The sequence below is a fragment of the Esox lucius genome, chromosome 11 (genome assembly GCF_011004845.1).
Source record: "Esox lucius isolate fEsoLuc1 chromosome 11, fEsoLuc1.pri, whole genome shotgun sequence".
In the NCBI taxonomy this organism is placed as follows: Eukaryota; Metazoa; Chordata; class Actinopteri; order Esociformes; family Esocidae; genus Esox; species Esox lucius.
The window spans coordinates 29,307,662-29,324,939 of NC_047579.1; the positions used below are offsets into that span (position 1 = coordinate 29,307,662).

Here is a 17,278-nt window from a genome sequence, read left to right on the forward strand (position 1 = left end):
TTCCTCCTACAACAGGACCCAATACACAGCTACAAACCATGCAATAACTATTTAGGGAAGAAGCAGTCAGCTGGTATTCTGTCTATAATCGAGCGGCCAGCAGAGTCACTCGATCTTAACCCTGTTGAGCTGTGTGAGCAGCTTGACTGTATAGTTTGTAAGAAGTGCCTGTCAAGCCAATCCAACTTGTGGGAGGTGCTTCAGGAAGCATTGGGTAGGAATCTCTTCAGATTACTTCAACAAACTGACAACTACAATACTAAAGTTCTGCAAGACTAAGTGCTGCAAATGAAGGATTTTTTGACGAAAGCAAAAGACACAATTTTAACTAAAAATCATTATTTCTAACCTTGTCAATGACTATACTTCGTATTCATTTTACTATATTTCCTATTCAAACTAATTTCATGTATGTTTTCATGGAAAACAAGCCCATTTCTAAGTGACCCCAAACTTTTGTAGATTCACAACACAGTACAGTAGGTGGCAGCAATACGCCAATTGGTTGTAGTAAAGAAGCTTTAGAGGCAAGCTAGCAATCTTGAAATCATTATAGTGAAATCACTTATCTCACCAGTTGAATCCTATGAAAGCCAGAAATATTTGAATTTGCAAGAGCTGGCTTTAGTTTGGAATCAGAAACCTGTGGCCAACATCCCTCAAAGCGGTCGTGTCGAGGTAACTAGATGGAAGATCGCCACATTGGATTGTTTGAATGGTGGAGAAAGCACTTCAATAAACAGGCACACAAAGCTGACCTTCAGACACAAGATACACAAGATAAGTTTGAACTCGCATCACCGGTCACTAACTAAAATTAATTGAAACCTTCAAAACAAAAAACACCTTCCCCACAGTCAAACATGGAGGGGGTCCAGTGATGTTTGGGGGTTGCTTTGCTGCCTCTGGCACTGGGTGCTTTGAATGTGTGCATTGCATCATGATTTTCAGGAGCATTTTGGCATGTTGAAGTGCAATGTTGCATTGTTAGAAAGCCGTATGTATTGCATGGGTCTTCCGGCAGGACAATGACCCAGGAATGGTTCAATAGTCCAGAAATGGGTGCAGATGTAAATCCTATTGTAAACCTGTGTATAGATGAAAACAGCAGTTTGGTGATGCCCTTCAAATCAGTGCCTGTTTTGTAAGGGGTAGTGGTTTTACCTGTGGTACGCAGTCATCAATTAGTGTAAGTACTAAACATTTTTAGCTGCAGTTGTGTCATTCTTTTTAAATGGAGGTGTTATCGGCCAAAACAAAACAAAAACAAGTTATTCTGCAAAGTTATTCCAGAAAGGAAAAAAGTGTAAGTCTATGCTGAACTTCAGGCCCTCAACTTTCTGGCCTTTGACGAAGAGAGGGATAACTGCAGAAGAAGCTACTCCAGCTGCTTGATGTGAATGTTCATCAGTGGTTAATTTGAGCTGGATCCTGCTGGAACATGATCCAGCACCTCTCAGATTTTCCTCAGTTTGTTCCGGCATCTACTTTTCACAGATCCGGTCTGCTGCACATGACTTGTCTTTTTCCGTCTCTGTGTTCATTTTGCACTGGAAACATTCTACTAAAAGCAATCGTAAAAGTTCATAAAGTTGACTATTCCTGCAGTATATTGTAGCCCTAGCACTGCCTGACAAGATTGTGAAAGTTGTAGCTTTTTGTTTTCCGGTATTTGTGCTACCAATGTGCTTCAGCCTATTTGCATCGATTTGCCAACTGGATTCATGTCTCTCACGCGCCCCAATGTGTTCCGGGACCTCCCGATTTGCCAGATACCGCAGCACACCTTCAGAGTGGGGTCCATGCCTTAACGGGTCAGGGCAGTTTTGGTGGCAAAAGGGGGACCTATTCAATATTAGGCAGGTGGTCATAATGTTATGGCTGATCTGTGTATGTGTAATGTGTTGCTTATATGTGCATGAATGGAATTACTATAATGTCTCAGTTCACCACAAAGACATAGGATACATTTTTCAAGGACCCATTTCAGCATGACAGCACAACTTTGACCACCATTGGCAAAACAATTATAGAATGCATCTTTAAGTACTATCTTGTACTGTATGCAGTATGGCTTTTTTAAGCAACAATGTAAACACATTTGAAATGTAATATCATTCTGTTAGTGTTTTTTTCCATGATTCATTATCGTCAGCTTGATATTGTTTTTGCCGGACCGCGTAAGTTGAGACCTAATGTCTCTTACTTACTGACTGACTGCCCCTTAAGCTGTTCAAACGGCCAGTGGCAAAAGCTAACATTTCATAGATGCTATTTCTGGTGAAGGTAAACTTAATAAGAAACGTTAGTCAGTTTAACACAATGCTCAATAGTGTTTAGCGACTGGTGAAATGCCTAATGCCGTGTCGTTATGGTTAAAGACAGTGCCTCTCGCGTGGAAAGCTCAAGTTCAAATCTATTGTGAACAATGACATGTATTTATTTTATTTCCACGATTCTCTCGTCATTCCACTTGATAAAAGTTTGTATTATCGTCACCTTTCTTGATAGTTACTGTATCAATGGCATTCACGAATGAAAAAAAAAACATGTTCTTATGCCCTGAAATAAAATAGCTTTGGCAGACTCGCTAGCAATTGCTCAATTCCTATAACTATTCCAGTAAGTTAGTAGATACTGGTAAAGCCTATTACTGGCTAATAAGCTGTTAAAACGGCCAGTGGCAAACAAGGATTTGTTCAGGATAAAGGCTATACTGACACGCGATGTAGACAGCTCTGTGGTGTAGTGGTTAGCGACATAGTCTATCACGTGGACAACCCCGATTTGAATCTCAAGAGGGCAATACTTTCGATCGCAGTCCGGTTGAACTAGGCTTGCCCGGTTTCTTGTTCAAATAAATGTTGGATACTGTCTATTAGGAGATTACTCTCTCCTCTTCTATCCAATCATCTTGCTTATATGCAATATCCCCCTCCCTTTTCTTTTGATTTTGCCTTTTAGACCCTCCTCCCTCTCCACATCCTGTGACTCCCAGTCTGCAATTTTCCTAGCCTTCTTGGCCACCATCCTCTCATGCTCTGTGTTTTGGCCCTATTGAGCTTGTCCTTGCTAATAGCCCTGTTTAACTGGATATAGCTAATAACACTGTTGATCTTGGACTTGCTAATAGATCTGTTGTGATATGTTTAGCTAAACAGTGCTGCTAAGCTGAGAATAGTTAACAGCCCTGTTAGGATTGGGCTAACTAATAGCAATGTTAGGTTGGGGCTAGCTAATAGCCTTGTTGAGCTGAGACTGGAAAAAGTTCCAGTCCTATCATAAAAATAACATGGTAAAATGGTAAAAGTCTGCCTGTCCTCCTCATCCTCTTGATCTGTTGTATTGTCTGAAACGGGATACTCATGCTTGGATGACTGAGGGATGTACCTGTGTCAGACTGGAAAACAGATATATGGTCTGTGGTGTTATGTTTAATTATAACAAATACATTAGACAAAGTGACAATATTATAGAGCTATGATAAGTATATGTTATGGGTAGATAGCAATTCCTTCGATAGAACATTCAACTGCACCAATGTTTCCTTAAGATGCACCTTGACAACATCCTGTATCTTTGCAGACAGCAGTCTCCCAAATCCAGATCTTCATTGCCAGCCACGGTGGAGATATATGGACTTGCATCGCAGGCCCAGCGCCACAAGAGGGCAAGAGTGGGCTTAGCCCCCCCAGTTGAATTGTCTGCCCCCTCAGTCACTTCGTCCTGGCGCAGGGCCTGTTGCATCGCCATGGTGGAAGTGTCTGGATGTTGTTGGTCTTCCTTGATGGATGACAGGACCATGTTTCTTTACCTACTTGAAAATGGTAGTGACTTAACCAGCTCTCAGAATAAGGCTGTGAAAATTAAAAGGGGAAAACTTTAAAATCTGTGCCTACATTTTTCACATAAGATGTATATGGCATGCCCCACAATCGATTGGGGTATATTGTGTTCATGCTGTGACAAAACATTAGTTTCTCACGTAAATAATCTTTATTTCACGGAGTTGTATAGCATTAGTGAGGGGAAAGGAAAATACCCTCGCGCTAGCTCGATCCTGCTGTCAATGGGTGAAAATGTTACGTGTATAGAAGTAGAGACAGAGACAGTCCAAAAATAAGAGATTTATAAACTTAAAACAAATTGAAGACCCATTCCTTTACGAGAATGGGTCTTCTGACAGCTTCTGACTCCCTCATTGGGTAGGCGGGCTTTAGTGACGACCCTTGAACTAAGGCACTTGTGCGCTGTTAAAGGAATCCCGCCAATCATAGCTTTTACCTATTTTATAGCCAGCGAATGGTTGTTTCAATAAGTAAAAACAACCCTCCTCTTTCAATTCGACATTTTGGTGCCTTTGAAATTAGCTGAAAATTTATTCTATGTTATTATATAAGTACAGCTTTTCAGATAAATAGTGTACCCAACGAAATAAAGGAAATGTGTTAAAATGATAACATTCCTGTGGAACATTGGCTTATATAGCAGGATGTAATAACTAGAAATATCTATAAACATATTTATAGATATACAAATAGCTATAAACATTTCAAAATTACACCAAGTATAGCTATCAACCTGAAATCAGATGCATTTTGATTATGCAACATCCGACTTTCTTGCATGATTAGATTAATTGTCTCTTGCGCTGCATAAGAAAATTGCTTGCCAAATCTGGTTGTTAAATTGTTAATACATGATCTGCCTCCCAATAATTTTTACTTTTAAGAGTGCGTCTGTCATTCGCACCAGGAACCGCAATGGCGAAGGTTCAAGTGCTAAATGTCGCTGTACTTGATAACCCAAGTCGATTTGGAAACCCGTTTCAGTTCGAAATAACATTTGAGTGCATGGAAGATCTACCAGAAGGTAAGTGATATTATTTGAGTAAATGCTTATGCGTAACGAAATGCATGGCTAACTACCTATTTGTCAATTCTGTTTCAACATAAACTAGCAAAGCTGCTAATCTCGCTTGGACTGTATCTATAGCTAGCTAACTAAAATAGCTCCGTAGAAAAGTAAGCATTGATTTGTACAGTGCAAGTAAGCCAAATATATTTACATAGTATTTTGTGATATTATTTTTTATGATTATGTAGGTTGATATGTAGGTTATTTAATTAGCAAACCTAGAATTGTGTCCAACTTTGTTTTGTATTTGGTTCTGTTTGGAGCCGGCAGGGAAATCGGGCGGTAATGTTTATGCAACTTCTACGGGACTCCTGACGTTGATTGACATTTTGTAGTGGTCCACTTTTCGCTTTCGGAGTTTGCTACCTAAGCAATAAACTTATTGCTGTAGAATGTCATAGATTTTAGTAGAGACTATTGCTAGAGTCCCTGATGTGACGTGTTTGTATATGCCATTGTTTACAGAATGCTGCTTTGACAGTTCAGCTGTTTCCTTTCTTCCTCTCAAGTTCAAACTGAGTTTATGGGTCCAGGGCACAATTAATTTCCTATATTTTGTTTGTGTTGTAGATCTAGAGTGGAAGATAATCTATGTTGGCTCAGCAGAGAGTGAAGAGTACGACCAGACTCTTGACTCTGTTCTGGTTGGCCCAGTACCAGCCGGGAGGCACATGTTTGTGTTCCAGGTGAGTTTTAGAGACATGCTAGTTCAGTGTTATTTCAGCTGAGGTCTGGCTTTTCTAGCTCTTCATTCCCCTGCCCAAAGTAGCGTAACTTTGGTGTTTTAACTAAACAGGGTTAGGTGTTTTCACCCGTCTCAAGTGTTTCAGACTAACATTCAGATGACCATCCATCCATCCATCCATCTTCTACCGCTTATCCGGGGCCGGGTCGCGGGGGCAGCAGTCTAAGCAGGGATGCCCAGACTTCCCTCTCCCCAGACACTTCCTCTAGCTCTTCCGGGGGGACACCGAGGCGTTCCCAGGCCAGCCGGGAGACATAGTCCCTCCAGCGTGTCCTAGGTCTTCCCCGGGGTCTCCTCCCGGTGGGATGGGACCGGAACACCTTCCCAGGAAGGCGTTCCGGAGGCATCCGAAAAAGATGCCCAAGCCACCTCAGCTGACCCCTCTCGATGTGGAGGAGCAACGGCTCTACTCTGAGCTCCTCCCGGGTGACCGAGCTTCTCACCCTATCTCTAAGGGATCGCCCAGCCACCCTGCGGAGAAAACTCATTTCGGCCGCCTGTATCCGGGATCTTGTCCTTTCGGTCATGACCCAAAGCTCATGACCATAGGTGAGAGTAGGAACGTAGATTGACTGGTAAATCGAGAGCTTCGCCTTGCGGCTCAGCTCTTTCTTCACCACGACAGACCGATACATCGACTGCATTACTGCAGAAGCTGCACCGATCCGTCTGTCAATCTCCCGTTCCATCCTTCCCTCACTCGTGAACAAGACCCCTAGATACTTAAACTCCTCCACTTGAGGCAGGCACTCTCCACCAACCTGAAGTGGGCAAGCCACCCTTTTCCGACTGAGGACCATGGCCTCGGATTTGGAGGTACTGATTTTCATCCCCACCGCTTCACACTCGGCTGCAAACCGTCCCAGTGCATGCTGAAGGTCCTGGTTAGAAGGGGCCAACACGACAACATCATCTGCAAAGAGCAGAGACGAAATCGTGTGGTCCCCAAACCTGACACCCTCCGGCCCCTGGCTGCGCCTAGAAATTCTGTCCATAAAAATTACAAACAGAACCGGTGACAAAGGGCAGCCCTGCCGGAGTCCAACATGCACTGGGAACAAGTCTGACTTACTGCCGGCAATGCGGACCAAGCTCCTGCTTCGGTTGTATAGGGACCTGACAGCCCTTAGCAAAGGACCCAGGACCCCATATTCCCCAAGCACCCTCCACAAGATGCCGCGAGGGACACAGTCGAATGCCTTCTCCAAATCCACAAAACACATGTGGATTGGTTGGGCAAACTCCCATGAACCCTCCAACACCCCGTAGAGGGTATAGAGCTGGTCCAGTGTTCCACGGCCCGGACGAAAACCACACTGTTCCTCCTGAATCCGAGGTTCTACTATCGGCCGTATTCTCCTCTCCAGAACCCTGGCATAGACTTTCCCGGGGAGGCTGAGAAGTGTGATCCCCCTATAGTTGGAACACACCCTCCGGTCCCCCTTCTTAAAAAGAGGGACCACCACCCCGGTCTGCCATCCCAGAGGCACTGTCCCCGACCGCCACGCGATGTTGCACAGGCGTGTCAACCAAGACAGCCCCACAACATCCAGAGACTTGAGGTACTCAGGGCGGATCTCATCCACCCCCGGTGCCTTGCCACCGAGGAGTTTCTTGACCACCTCTGTGACTTCAGCCCGGGTGATGGACGAGTCCACCACTGAGCCCTCATCCTCTGCTTCCTCAATGGAAGACATGTCAGCGGGATTGAGGAGATCCTCGAAGTACTCCTTCCACCGCCCGACGACATCCTCAGTTGAGGTCAACAGCTGCCCACCTCTACTGTAAACAGCGTTGGTAGGGCACTGTTTCCCTCTCCTGAGGCGCCGGATGGTTTGCCAGAATCTCTTCGAGGCCAGCCGATAGTCCTTCTCCATGGCCTCACCGAACTCCTCCCAGGCCCGAGTTTTTGCCTCCACAACCACCCGGGCTGCAGCCCGCTTGGCCTGTCGGTACCCGTCAGCTGCCTCAGGAGTCCCACAAGCCAACCAGGCCTGATAGGACTCCTTCTTCAGCTTGACGGCATCCCTTACTTCCGGTGTCCACCACCGGGTTCGGGGATTGCCGCCTCGACAGGCACCGGAGACCTTACGGCCACAGCTCCGAGCGGCCGCTTCGACAATGGCGGTGGAGAACATGGTCCACTCGGACTCAATATCTCCAACCTCCCTCGGGATCCAGTCGAAGCTCTGCCGGAGGTGGGAGTTAAAGATCTCTCTGACAGGAGACTCGGCCAGACGTTCCCAGCAGACCCTTACAGTACGCTTGGGCCTGCCGAGTCTGTCCAGCTTCCTCCCCCACCATCGGATCCAACTCACCACCAGGTGGTGATCAGTTGACAGCTCCGCCCCTCTCTTCACCCGAGTGTCCAAGACATACGGCCGCAGGTCAGATGAGACGACAACAAAGTCGATCATCGACCTGCGGCCTAGGGTGTCCTGGTGCCACGTGCACTGATGGACACCCTTATGCTTGAACATGGTGTTCGTTATGGACAAACTGTGACTAGCACAGAAGTCCAATAACTGAACACCACTCGGGTTCAGATCAGGGGGGCCGTTCCTCCCAATCACGCCCCTCCAGGTGTCACTGTCGTTGCCCACGTGGGCGTTGAAGTCCCCCAGTAGAACAATAGAGTCCCCAGTCGGAGCACTTTCCAGCACCCCTCCCAGAGACTCCAAGAAGGTCGGGTACTCTGCACTGCGGTTCGGCCCGTAGGCACAAACAACAGTGAGAGACCTATCCCCGACCCGTAGGCGCAGGGAAACGACCCTCTCGTTCACCGGGGTAAACTCCAACACATGGCGGCAGAGCTGGGGAGCTATGAGCAAACCCACACCAGCCCGCCGCCTCTCACCATGGGCAACTCCAGAGTGGTGAAGAGTCCATCCTCTCTCAAGGAGTGTGGTTCCAGAGCCCAAGCCGTGCGTAGAGGTGATCCCGACTACCTCTAATCGGAACCTCTCAACCTCACGCACTAACTCAGGCTCCTTCCCCGCCAGCGAGGTGACATTCCACGTCCCTAGAGCCAGTTTCTGTGTCCAGAGATCGGGTTGTCTAGGCCCCTGCCTTCGACTGCCGCCCGATCCTCTTTGCACCGGCCCCTTATGGTCCCTCCTGTGGGTGGTGAGCCCACGGGAGGGCGGCCCCACGTCACCCGTTCGGGCTGAGCCCGGCCGGGCCCCATGGGGGAAGGCCCGGCCACCAGGCGCTCGCATTTGAGCCCCAACCCCGGGCCTGGCTCCGGGGTGGGGCCCCGGCTGCGCCATACCGGGCGACGTCACGGTACTCAAAATTTTATTCTTCATTAAGGGGTTTTGAACCGCTCTTAGTCTGACCCGTCGCCTAAGACCTGTTTGCCTTGGGAGACCCTACCAGGGGCATATAGCCCCAGACAACATAGCTCCTAGGGTCACTCGGGTACTCAAACCCCTCCACCACGTTAAGGTGGCAGTTCTTGGAGGGGGATGACCATTGTATAGTAAATGTCTGATTGGCCACCATTGCTCCTTACAAAACATAAATAACTTTGCATTCCTCTCTAAACTGGCCATGTCTTTTTTCCAAGTCTCATCAATCCTTATTGGCCTGTCATATTCTACTTAAGTTCCCCTATGCTAACACATCCTTAGGTTAATTATCTTTTTGGTTGGCTGCAGCTAGCTACTGGAATGATCTCAAATTGGGTCTCAATGTTGTATATTTTCATTTTCCGTTATACTGTTATATTTAGGGCTGTCACAATTACCACATTTTAGTTGATGATTAATTGTCACACAAATGATTGCGATTAATGATTTATTTGTCTATATTGTTAATTTTATGACACTATTAGTGTCTTAAGCCTAATAATATTGTAATAATACACATAAGCCTTATGAAGAAGTAATTTATTGACAATGAACATTAGAACTGTATTTATGAATAAATATAATTTCTGTGTTCCTTTTCATCTTTGTAAACAAAATTGCACAGGGGCAAGTATTACATAAATAATAACTTAACGTCAAACTTTTGCACGCAAAAAGTGTTGTTTTTTCAAACGTATTGAACGGCATAATTCTTTCGGCTATATATCGTGTTACACAGTCTGTTAACGTGCGCCATCTGGCACTGTCACATTTGTATGTAGTCACTCGCCCGAAAGCCTCCACAATAACCAACTGCTGGGAAGGAGCTGCGGCTGCAGTTCTCTGTCCAAGTTGGGAGAATTGTATGGGATGGTGGATCCGTAGATGGTTCTTCAGGTTTTGCGGTGTTCCCACATTTGACTGCCACCTTTCTGGAGCAAATCTGGCAATTTGTCTTCTCCAAACCTCTTTCATTTGGCTTAAAAACAAAATGCACCAGAGCGGTGCCGTTGTGTTCGGTTTTGGAACTAGGGATAAATCCATGTTTTTAATGACTGCTCTTCACAAAAAGCAACCACAAAACAAAGTCAATTACATTTCCCAGTGCGTTGTGACATTTCGCATTATATGATTTTGGAATCTAAAGATTATGCAAAAATCATTGCCATAAAATAAATTGCGATCTGGGTAAATAATCGCAATCAGGCGATTATGTAATAATTGCAACAGCCCTAATTATGTGGACAGAAAGCAAATTGTTTGCAAAAAAGTTGGGGATGCTGTGTAAAATGTAAATAAAAACAGAATGCGTTAATGTTGAAATCATTTAAACCGTGTAATTAATAGAAAATAGTATGAAAACAACACCTCAAAGGTTGAAACTGAGATGTGTTATTGTTTCTTGAAAAATATATGCCCACTTGAATCTGATGCCAGAAACACTTTTGAAAAAAGTTGGGAGAGGGGCAAAAAAAGTCTGGAAAAGTTGTGTAATGCTAAAAAAAAAATACCTGGTGGAACATCTCACAACTAATTAGGTTCATTGGCAACTGGTCAGTAACATGTTTGGATATAAAAAGAGCATTCTAGAAAGGATGAGTCTTTCAGAAGTAAAGATAGGGAGAGGTTCACCACTGAAAGACTGCACAGGCAAATAGTGCAACAATTCAAGAATAAAGTTTCTCAATGAGTTTGGGAATCTCATCATCTGCGGTCCGTAATATCATTTACTGATTCAGAGTATCTGGAGACATTTCTGCATGCAAGGGACAAGGCCGAAAACCAATAATGTATGGCCGTGATCTTCGGGCCCACAGGCAGCACTGTATTAAAAACAGACGATTCTGTAGTGGACATCACTGCATGGGCTCAGGAATACTTCCGAAAACCATTGTCTGTGAACACAGTATGTTGCTGCACCCACAAATGCAAGTTAAAACTCTAGGTCTATGTCACCATAAATACACAAGATCCAGAAACATTGCGCCCTCTCTTGGCTGAGCTCATTTAAGACGGACTGTGGCAAAGTGGAAAACTGTCCAGTGGTTTTACAAATCAAAATTTGAAATTATGTTTGGGAATCATGGACTCCGCATCCCCCGGGCTAAAGAAGAGAGGGACCATCCGGCCAGTTATCAGCACACAGTTAAAAAGCCGTCATCCGTGTTGGTAGGGGGTGCATTGGTGCACGTGGCACGGGTGACTTGCACATCTGTGAAGGCATCATTAATGCTGAACAGTATATACAGGTTTTGGAGCAACATATGCTGCTATCCAGATCAGGGAAGGCCTTGCTTATTTCAGCAAGACAATGCCAAACCACATTCTGCATGTATTATAACAGCATGTCTTTGTAGTAAAAGAGTCCATGTGCTAAACTGGCTTGCCTGCAGTCCAGATCTGTCACCCATTGAAAACATTTGGCACATTATGACACGAAAAATACAACAAAGAAAGGGACCCCGAGCTGTTGAGCAGCTGACATCCTATATCAAGCAAGATTTGGGAATACATTTCACTTTCAATAGTACAGCAGTAGGTCTCCTCAGTTCCCAAACACTCAGTGTATTGGTAAAAGAAGTGACGCAACACAGTGGTAAATATGGCCCTGTCCCAACTTTTTTGAAATGGCCTCATTCAAAATGGGCATGTATTTTTACTATTATTTCTGTTTCAACATATAATATGTTTTCTTTGTACAATTTTTAATATATATATATATATATATATATTCAATATAAATATATGGGTAAATAATTTTTCGCCTCATTGCATTCTTTTTTTATTTGCATTTTAAACAGCGTCCCAACTTTTTTGGAAATGTATCTATTTAATATTACTCCTTGATTCATATTTGATATTCCTCATTCAGTGCATGTATATATTAGATTGTATTAAAACAGTGTTTGTCTGTATAGGAAAAACAAGTATTTTAAAATCCATCCACCCTATTGTTGTGTGAGGTTCTTTGTCTCATGTGCTGTGGTTTTCCCTTATTAATGCTTAAGTACCTTGTGTTGTCATGGGTCTCCCTGTCTTGCCCCAGTCAGTTTTTAAGAGCTGTTCCCTGACCAGTCTGTTCTGAGAACCACCTGACACTGGACAGGAGGACAGATTCTTCCCCTGCAACCCAACCCACCTGCATAGTCTTAGTTCAGAGACCTGAAACGTTACCTGCGAAAATGTACATTTATTCATGACTCTGGACACAAGCTATCATATTCTTTACTTTACTTAATTGCATTAATCCCATTGGAGTTCCTGTTTCTTGGAACTATTTTATGTTACAATCACAGACGGCTCAAGGTTAAGTTATTAAAAAAGACACTTTCATCCATGCTATGTACAGTGTGATTATTAAATTGTGATTGTTTTCATACTAGTAAACAAATGGCACGGACCTAACGGTTTCCCCTGTTTGTATACATAATCTACCAGGTCATGGTTTTCACAAAAAATACAAATCCCCAGTGCTTTGCTATGTGCCCAGTGGTTTATTAGCTCATTATAGTCTTCAATAAATGTTTCCCCATTTTTATTCCATTATCCAGTAATTTTTTGCATGAGTTGAAACATAGGCATAAAAAAGAAATAGTGTTGCTTGTTATCCTACCTGGCAACGTATGTTATCCCCGTGTGGGGGAAGGGACAGTTCCTGCTCCACTTTCATTTGAGTGTAGCTGCTTATTCTGTCTCCACTCACTGATTAAAATGTATTTTTATCTTTATGTCAAACGTTTCAGACTCAATGCGAGCCGACCCGTGGGCTGAAATCATGTTTTTATTCCACCCAATGAGGGATTAATTTGTGGTTCACCCTGCTGCAAACTGAACTGATGGAGGATTCTGCCCTTTATGTAGCCAGGTAGAATCGCTTGGGTCCTGGAGTGCTTTGTTTCATTGTCTTTATGCTGATTTATCTGTGCTGTTGCCAAGTGTTTTACACATTATTTTAATCTCTGCCCCACTTCTGGCAAGGCAGCCATAAGAATTTGTTCTTAACTGACCAGCCTAGTAAACTGAAGGTTAAAAAGGTAGAGCTGTTCTGACTTAAGCAAAGGCCAGGCCAGTTGTACTTTTTAAATGGCATATGTATAACAATCATGTCTAACTGATCAAGGGTTATCAACTCACAAAGCAGCTGTCTTGTTAGTGCAGTGGTTGTTCATTCTGCTCTTAAAGTCCTCTGTGTCAGCTATTGAAACCCACTTCCCCCAACAATAACACTGAGTTAATAGCATAATCACTGGCAACACACTGATGCTGTAATGTAATCAAACTGATCGACAGACTCCACCCCTTCCCCCTTGTCCTTCACTCCTCCTGCCTTCCTCAGCCTCATAAAGGATGTTGTCTCTCAACAGGCGGATGCCCCAAACACCGGCCTGATTCCAGAGAGTGATGCCGTCGGTGTGACTGTGGCACTAATCACCTGTACATACCGCGGGCAGGAGTTCATTCGCATTGGGTACTATGTTAACAATGAATATACTGACCCTGAGCTGCGGGAGAACCCCCCAATCAAACCAGACTATGGACAGGTGAAGGACTATTCAATGGATGTGCTTGATTTACCTTGACTGTTTCCTTTATGGAAGATGTCCTGTGCCATCTCCCCCATATTAAATGAATTATTGTGATCCTATTGCTTATGACTACCATGTTTTAGCAGACAAAGGGCTGTGGATTAGGGCAGAGAGAGGAAGACTTTTTGTAATTGAAACATTTGTGTGGAGGCAGAGCAAACTGTCATCAGAATATGAAATATCACATTGGTCTGAAAGGGCCTGTAAATCTATATATTTTTAGATTGTAGACAGTGCAGAGATTATGTGCTCAATCTCACAAAATGTCTTTAACCTCTCCAACTTTTGGATGAACATCTGCCTCTTGCAACATATCCTACTTTCTCTGGCTTGTTGTTTCCCTTAACATCCCTTTTTGTTCCATTGGTTTGAAAGTGACTCACTGGCTTAGGCTCAGCATTATTGCTTAGAATTAGTTGTATTCCAAATTGCTGTGATCATCTGAAATGTCCTCCAAACTACATGCTGTATCAACTGGTAGTTTGCCCAGCTGTTAAAAAATATTGGTAATTGAAGCAAACATGTACAGGTGAGGTATTACATTTTGATATTATCAACTGCATGGAAACAGACCCACAGCTGGTACAGCAGCATTACTACGATTAACAGCTTGAGGACGTGTCCCTACTGCACACTCCTCACTACTGCACACTCCTCACTACTGCACACTCCTCCCTACTGCACACTCCTCCCTGGGTCAAATGTTCCCACTAAATTCAGGGAATAGTGGGAAGCAATTTTTGAACTAGTTTCTTTACACAAGTTTCAACCACTGTTCAATTATGTGATAATGTGCTTACAATGGAGGAGCTAAACCAGGTCCTGGGGACCCAAAGGGTTGCACGTTTTTGTTTTTGCTCTAGCACTCACACACCTGTTTTACATGTTGTCCTACCACTCACACACCTGTTTTACATGTTGCCCTACCACTCACACACCTGTTTTACATGTTGCCCTACCACTCACACACCTGTTTTACATGTTGCCCTACCACTCACACACCTGTTTTACATGTTGCCCTACCACTCACACACCTGTTTTACATGTTGTCCTACCACTCACACACCTGTTTTACATGTTGCCCTACCACTCACACACCTGTTTTACATGTTGCCCTACCACTCACACACCTGTTTTACATGTTGCCCTACCACTCACACACCTGTTTTACATGTTGCCCTACCACTCACACACCGGTTTTACATGTTGCCCTACCACTCACACACCTGTTTTACATGTTGCCCTACCACTCACACACCTGTTTTACATGTTGCCCTACCACTCACACACCTGTTTTACATGTTGCCCTACCACTCACACACCTGTTTTACATGTTGCCCTACCACTCACACACCTGTTTTACATGTTGCCCTACCACTCACACACCTGTTTTACATGTTGCCCTACCACTCACACACCTGTTTTACATGTTGCCCTACCACTCACACACCTGTTTTACATGTTGTCCTACCACTCACACACCTGTTTTACATGTTGCCCTACCACTCACACACCTGTTTTACATGTTGCCCTACCACTCACACACCTGTTTTACATGTTGCCCTACCACTCACACACCTGTTTTACATGTTGCCCTACCACTCACACACCTGTTTTACATGTTGTCCTACCACTCACACATCTGTTTTACATGTTGCCCTACCACTCACACACCTGTTTTACATGTTGCCCTACCACTCACACACCTGTTTTACATGTTGCCCTACCACTCACACATCTGTTTTACATGTTGCCCTACCACTCACACACCTGTTTTACATGTTGCCCTACCACTCACACACCTGTTTTACATGTTGTCCTACCACTCACACACCTGTTTTACATGTTGTCCTACCACTCACACACCTGTTTTACATGTTGTCCTACCACTCACACACCTGTTTTACATGTTGTCCTACCACTCACACACCTGTTTTACATGTTGCCCTACCACTCACACACCTGTTTTACATGTTGCCCTACCACTCACACACTTTATTGACGTAATCAACCTATCATCAGGTCTTTAATTTGAATCAGGTGTGTGAGTGCTAAGGCAAAAAAAGAATGTGCACCCCTTTGGGTCCCCGGGATCAGGATTGGGAATCTGTGATCTAAAGTAATGTAAGTCTCCAACTAACAACTATTTTGATAATCAATGAATCTGTTGATTAATACTACTTCGATTAATCAGATTTGGAAGAGAAAAAATCTTTCAGCACCTGGGTGATCTGCTGGAATGTCATACAAGGCACTTGTTGGCTCTTATTGCATGTTTCTTAAAACTGAAAAGCAGACAATGGCACACTTGTTTCAGGTTAACATATCATTCTAAACCCTCTTCAACCTCTGTCTCCAATGTGTTTTCTGTCTCCAGCGTGAAGCATCATTGTCATGCTGGTACATTTTCCGCTGTGATTTTTTTGTTTTTTAATGACATCTTCAATGTAAAGTGCAGAAGATTTGAGAATCTATGCAAAACATGTCTTTCCCCTGGTGTAGCCACAGCCTCTCTTTTTACTGCATTGCATAGGTTCAACTGGTGGATTCAAATTCCAAGTAATTATGGAAGTTTTTGATTCGTTGTTGTAGCTCTAAATTAATTAAATAAACCATTCATGTAGCACCCACCCTATGACACCCTATAGGCTTATTGTCCTGCATTCTAGAGCACTGAGTAGACCATGCATTTGTCTGTTTAATTAGAAAGCATGTCAAATATGAGTGTTAGGAGGGTTGCTAGAAAATTCCCTTAATCATTTTTGTCTGACTTCCAGCTCCAGAGAAATATTTTGGCTTCAAATCCACGTGTGACAAGATTCCATATCAACTGGGAAGGATGTGCAGATCGAATGGATGACTCTGAGAATCTGGATCCGGATCCTAACTTTATTCCTTCGCCATCCTGCCTCAAGAGCGTACCCATGGAAACTTGGTTCCTTGAAAAGTCTATGGACTTAATTTAGATTTGCGCTTACAGTACCCATAATCTTTGATCAACCTGGGTACTATAAGCAGAAGAATGGACATTCTGACTTGGATGTACAGCAGCTTTGCCTTATAGCTGCCCTTATTTTTTGAAACTTACTGTCAGCAATACAATTTCAGCTCGGACTTCAGAGGACTACAGTGTCTTGCAACCAAGACAATCTTTCCTGAGTAATCTTCAAAATGTATTGGAGGTTTTTTTATGTGTACATAATATGCTGGCAAAAATATTTGTTACCTAATTCATTGTTTCATTTTTAATACCATCAACAGGAAGAGCAAATAGATAAGTGTCCAGAAAATGATTTAGTAGCTAATATGCAGAAATACATATTCACACAGCCCAACCAACAAGCCAGTCATGTGTTTGTTATGTGAGGTGAATACCAACAAATTATTTCATGACACTTGTGAAGCAGAATGTGAGGAAATGTTCACAAGTTGCAAAGAGGAAAATAATCAGTCTCCTGATGACTTCTAATGGTGTTCTGCCTTTTTTGAGCATTTTATTCTGTAATGGGTCCTTATTGCCTTTGGGTCACAGTTTTCCACCTGTGGAGAAATGGTTGGGGGTCTAATTGCTATATACATACTGTTACTTTTGCTCTGTGGCCTTTGACATTAAAATAAATGAAACATTTTTGTGATGTGGTTGGTTGCTTTGAGAGTACATCTGATTATTCAGTGAAAGA

The 17,278-nt window shown here is 43.7% G+C and overlaps 1 protein-coding gene across 1 annotated transcript; it reads left to right on the top strand.

Annotated features, from left to right (window-relative positions):
• Positions 1–4,370: 4,370 nt before the first annotated feature.
• On the top strand, positions 4,371–17,226 carry LOC105013091 (histone chaperone asf1b-A). The gene is made up of 4 exons (XM_010874383.4): positions 4,371–4,872; positions 5,488–5,603; positions 13,377–13,553; positions 16,376–17,226. Exons 1-4 carry the CDS (start codon positions 4,764–4,766, stop codon positions 16,562–16,564), a joined length of 591 nt encoding a protein of 196 aa, XP_010872685.1. The 5' UTR covers positions 4,371–4,763; the 3' UTR covers positions 16,565–17,226.
• The last annotated feature ends 52 nt before the right edge of the window (positions 17,227–17,278 follow it).

What these genes read in the sequence shown, in the direction of transcription:
- LOC105013091 (XM_010874383.4), top strand. Translation starts at nt 4,764, where the DNA reads ATGGCGAAGGTTCAAGTGCTAAATGTCGCTGTACTTGATAACCCAAGT. An exon ending in CATGGAAGATCTACCAGAAG is followed by an intron (nt 4,873 to 5,487) that starts GTAAGTGATATT and finishes TTTGTGTTGTAG; the next exon opens with ATCTAGAGTGGAAGATAATC. An exon ending in TCAAACCAGACTATGGACAG is followed by an intron (nt 13,554 to 16,375) that starts GTGAAGGACTAT and finishes TCTGACTTCCAG; the next exon opens with CTCCAGAGAAATATTTTGGC.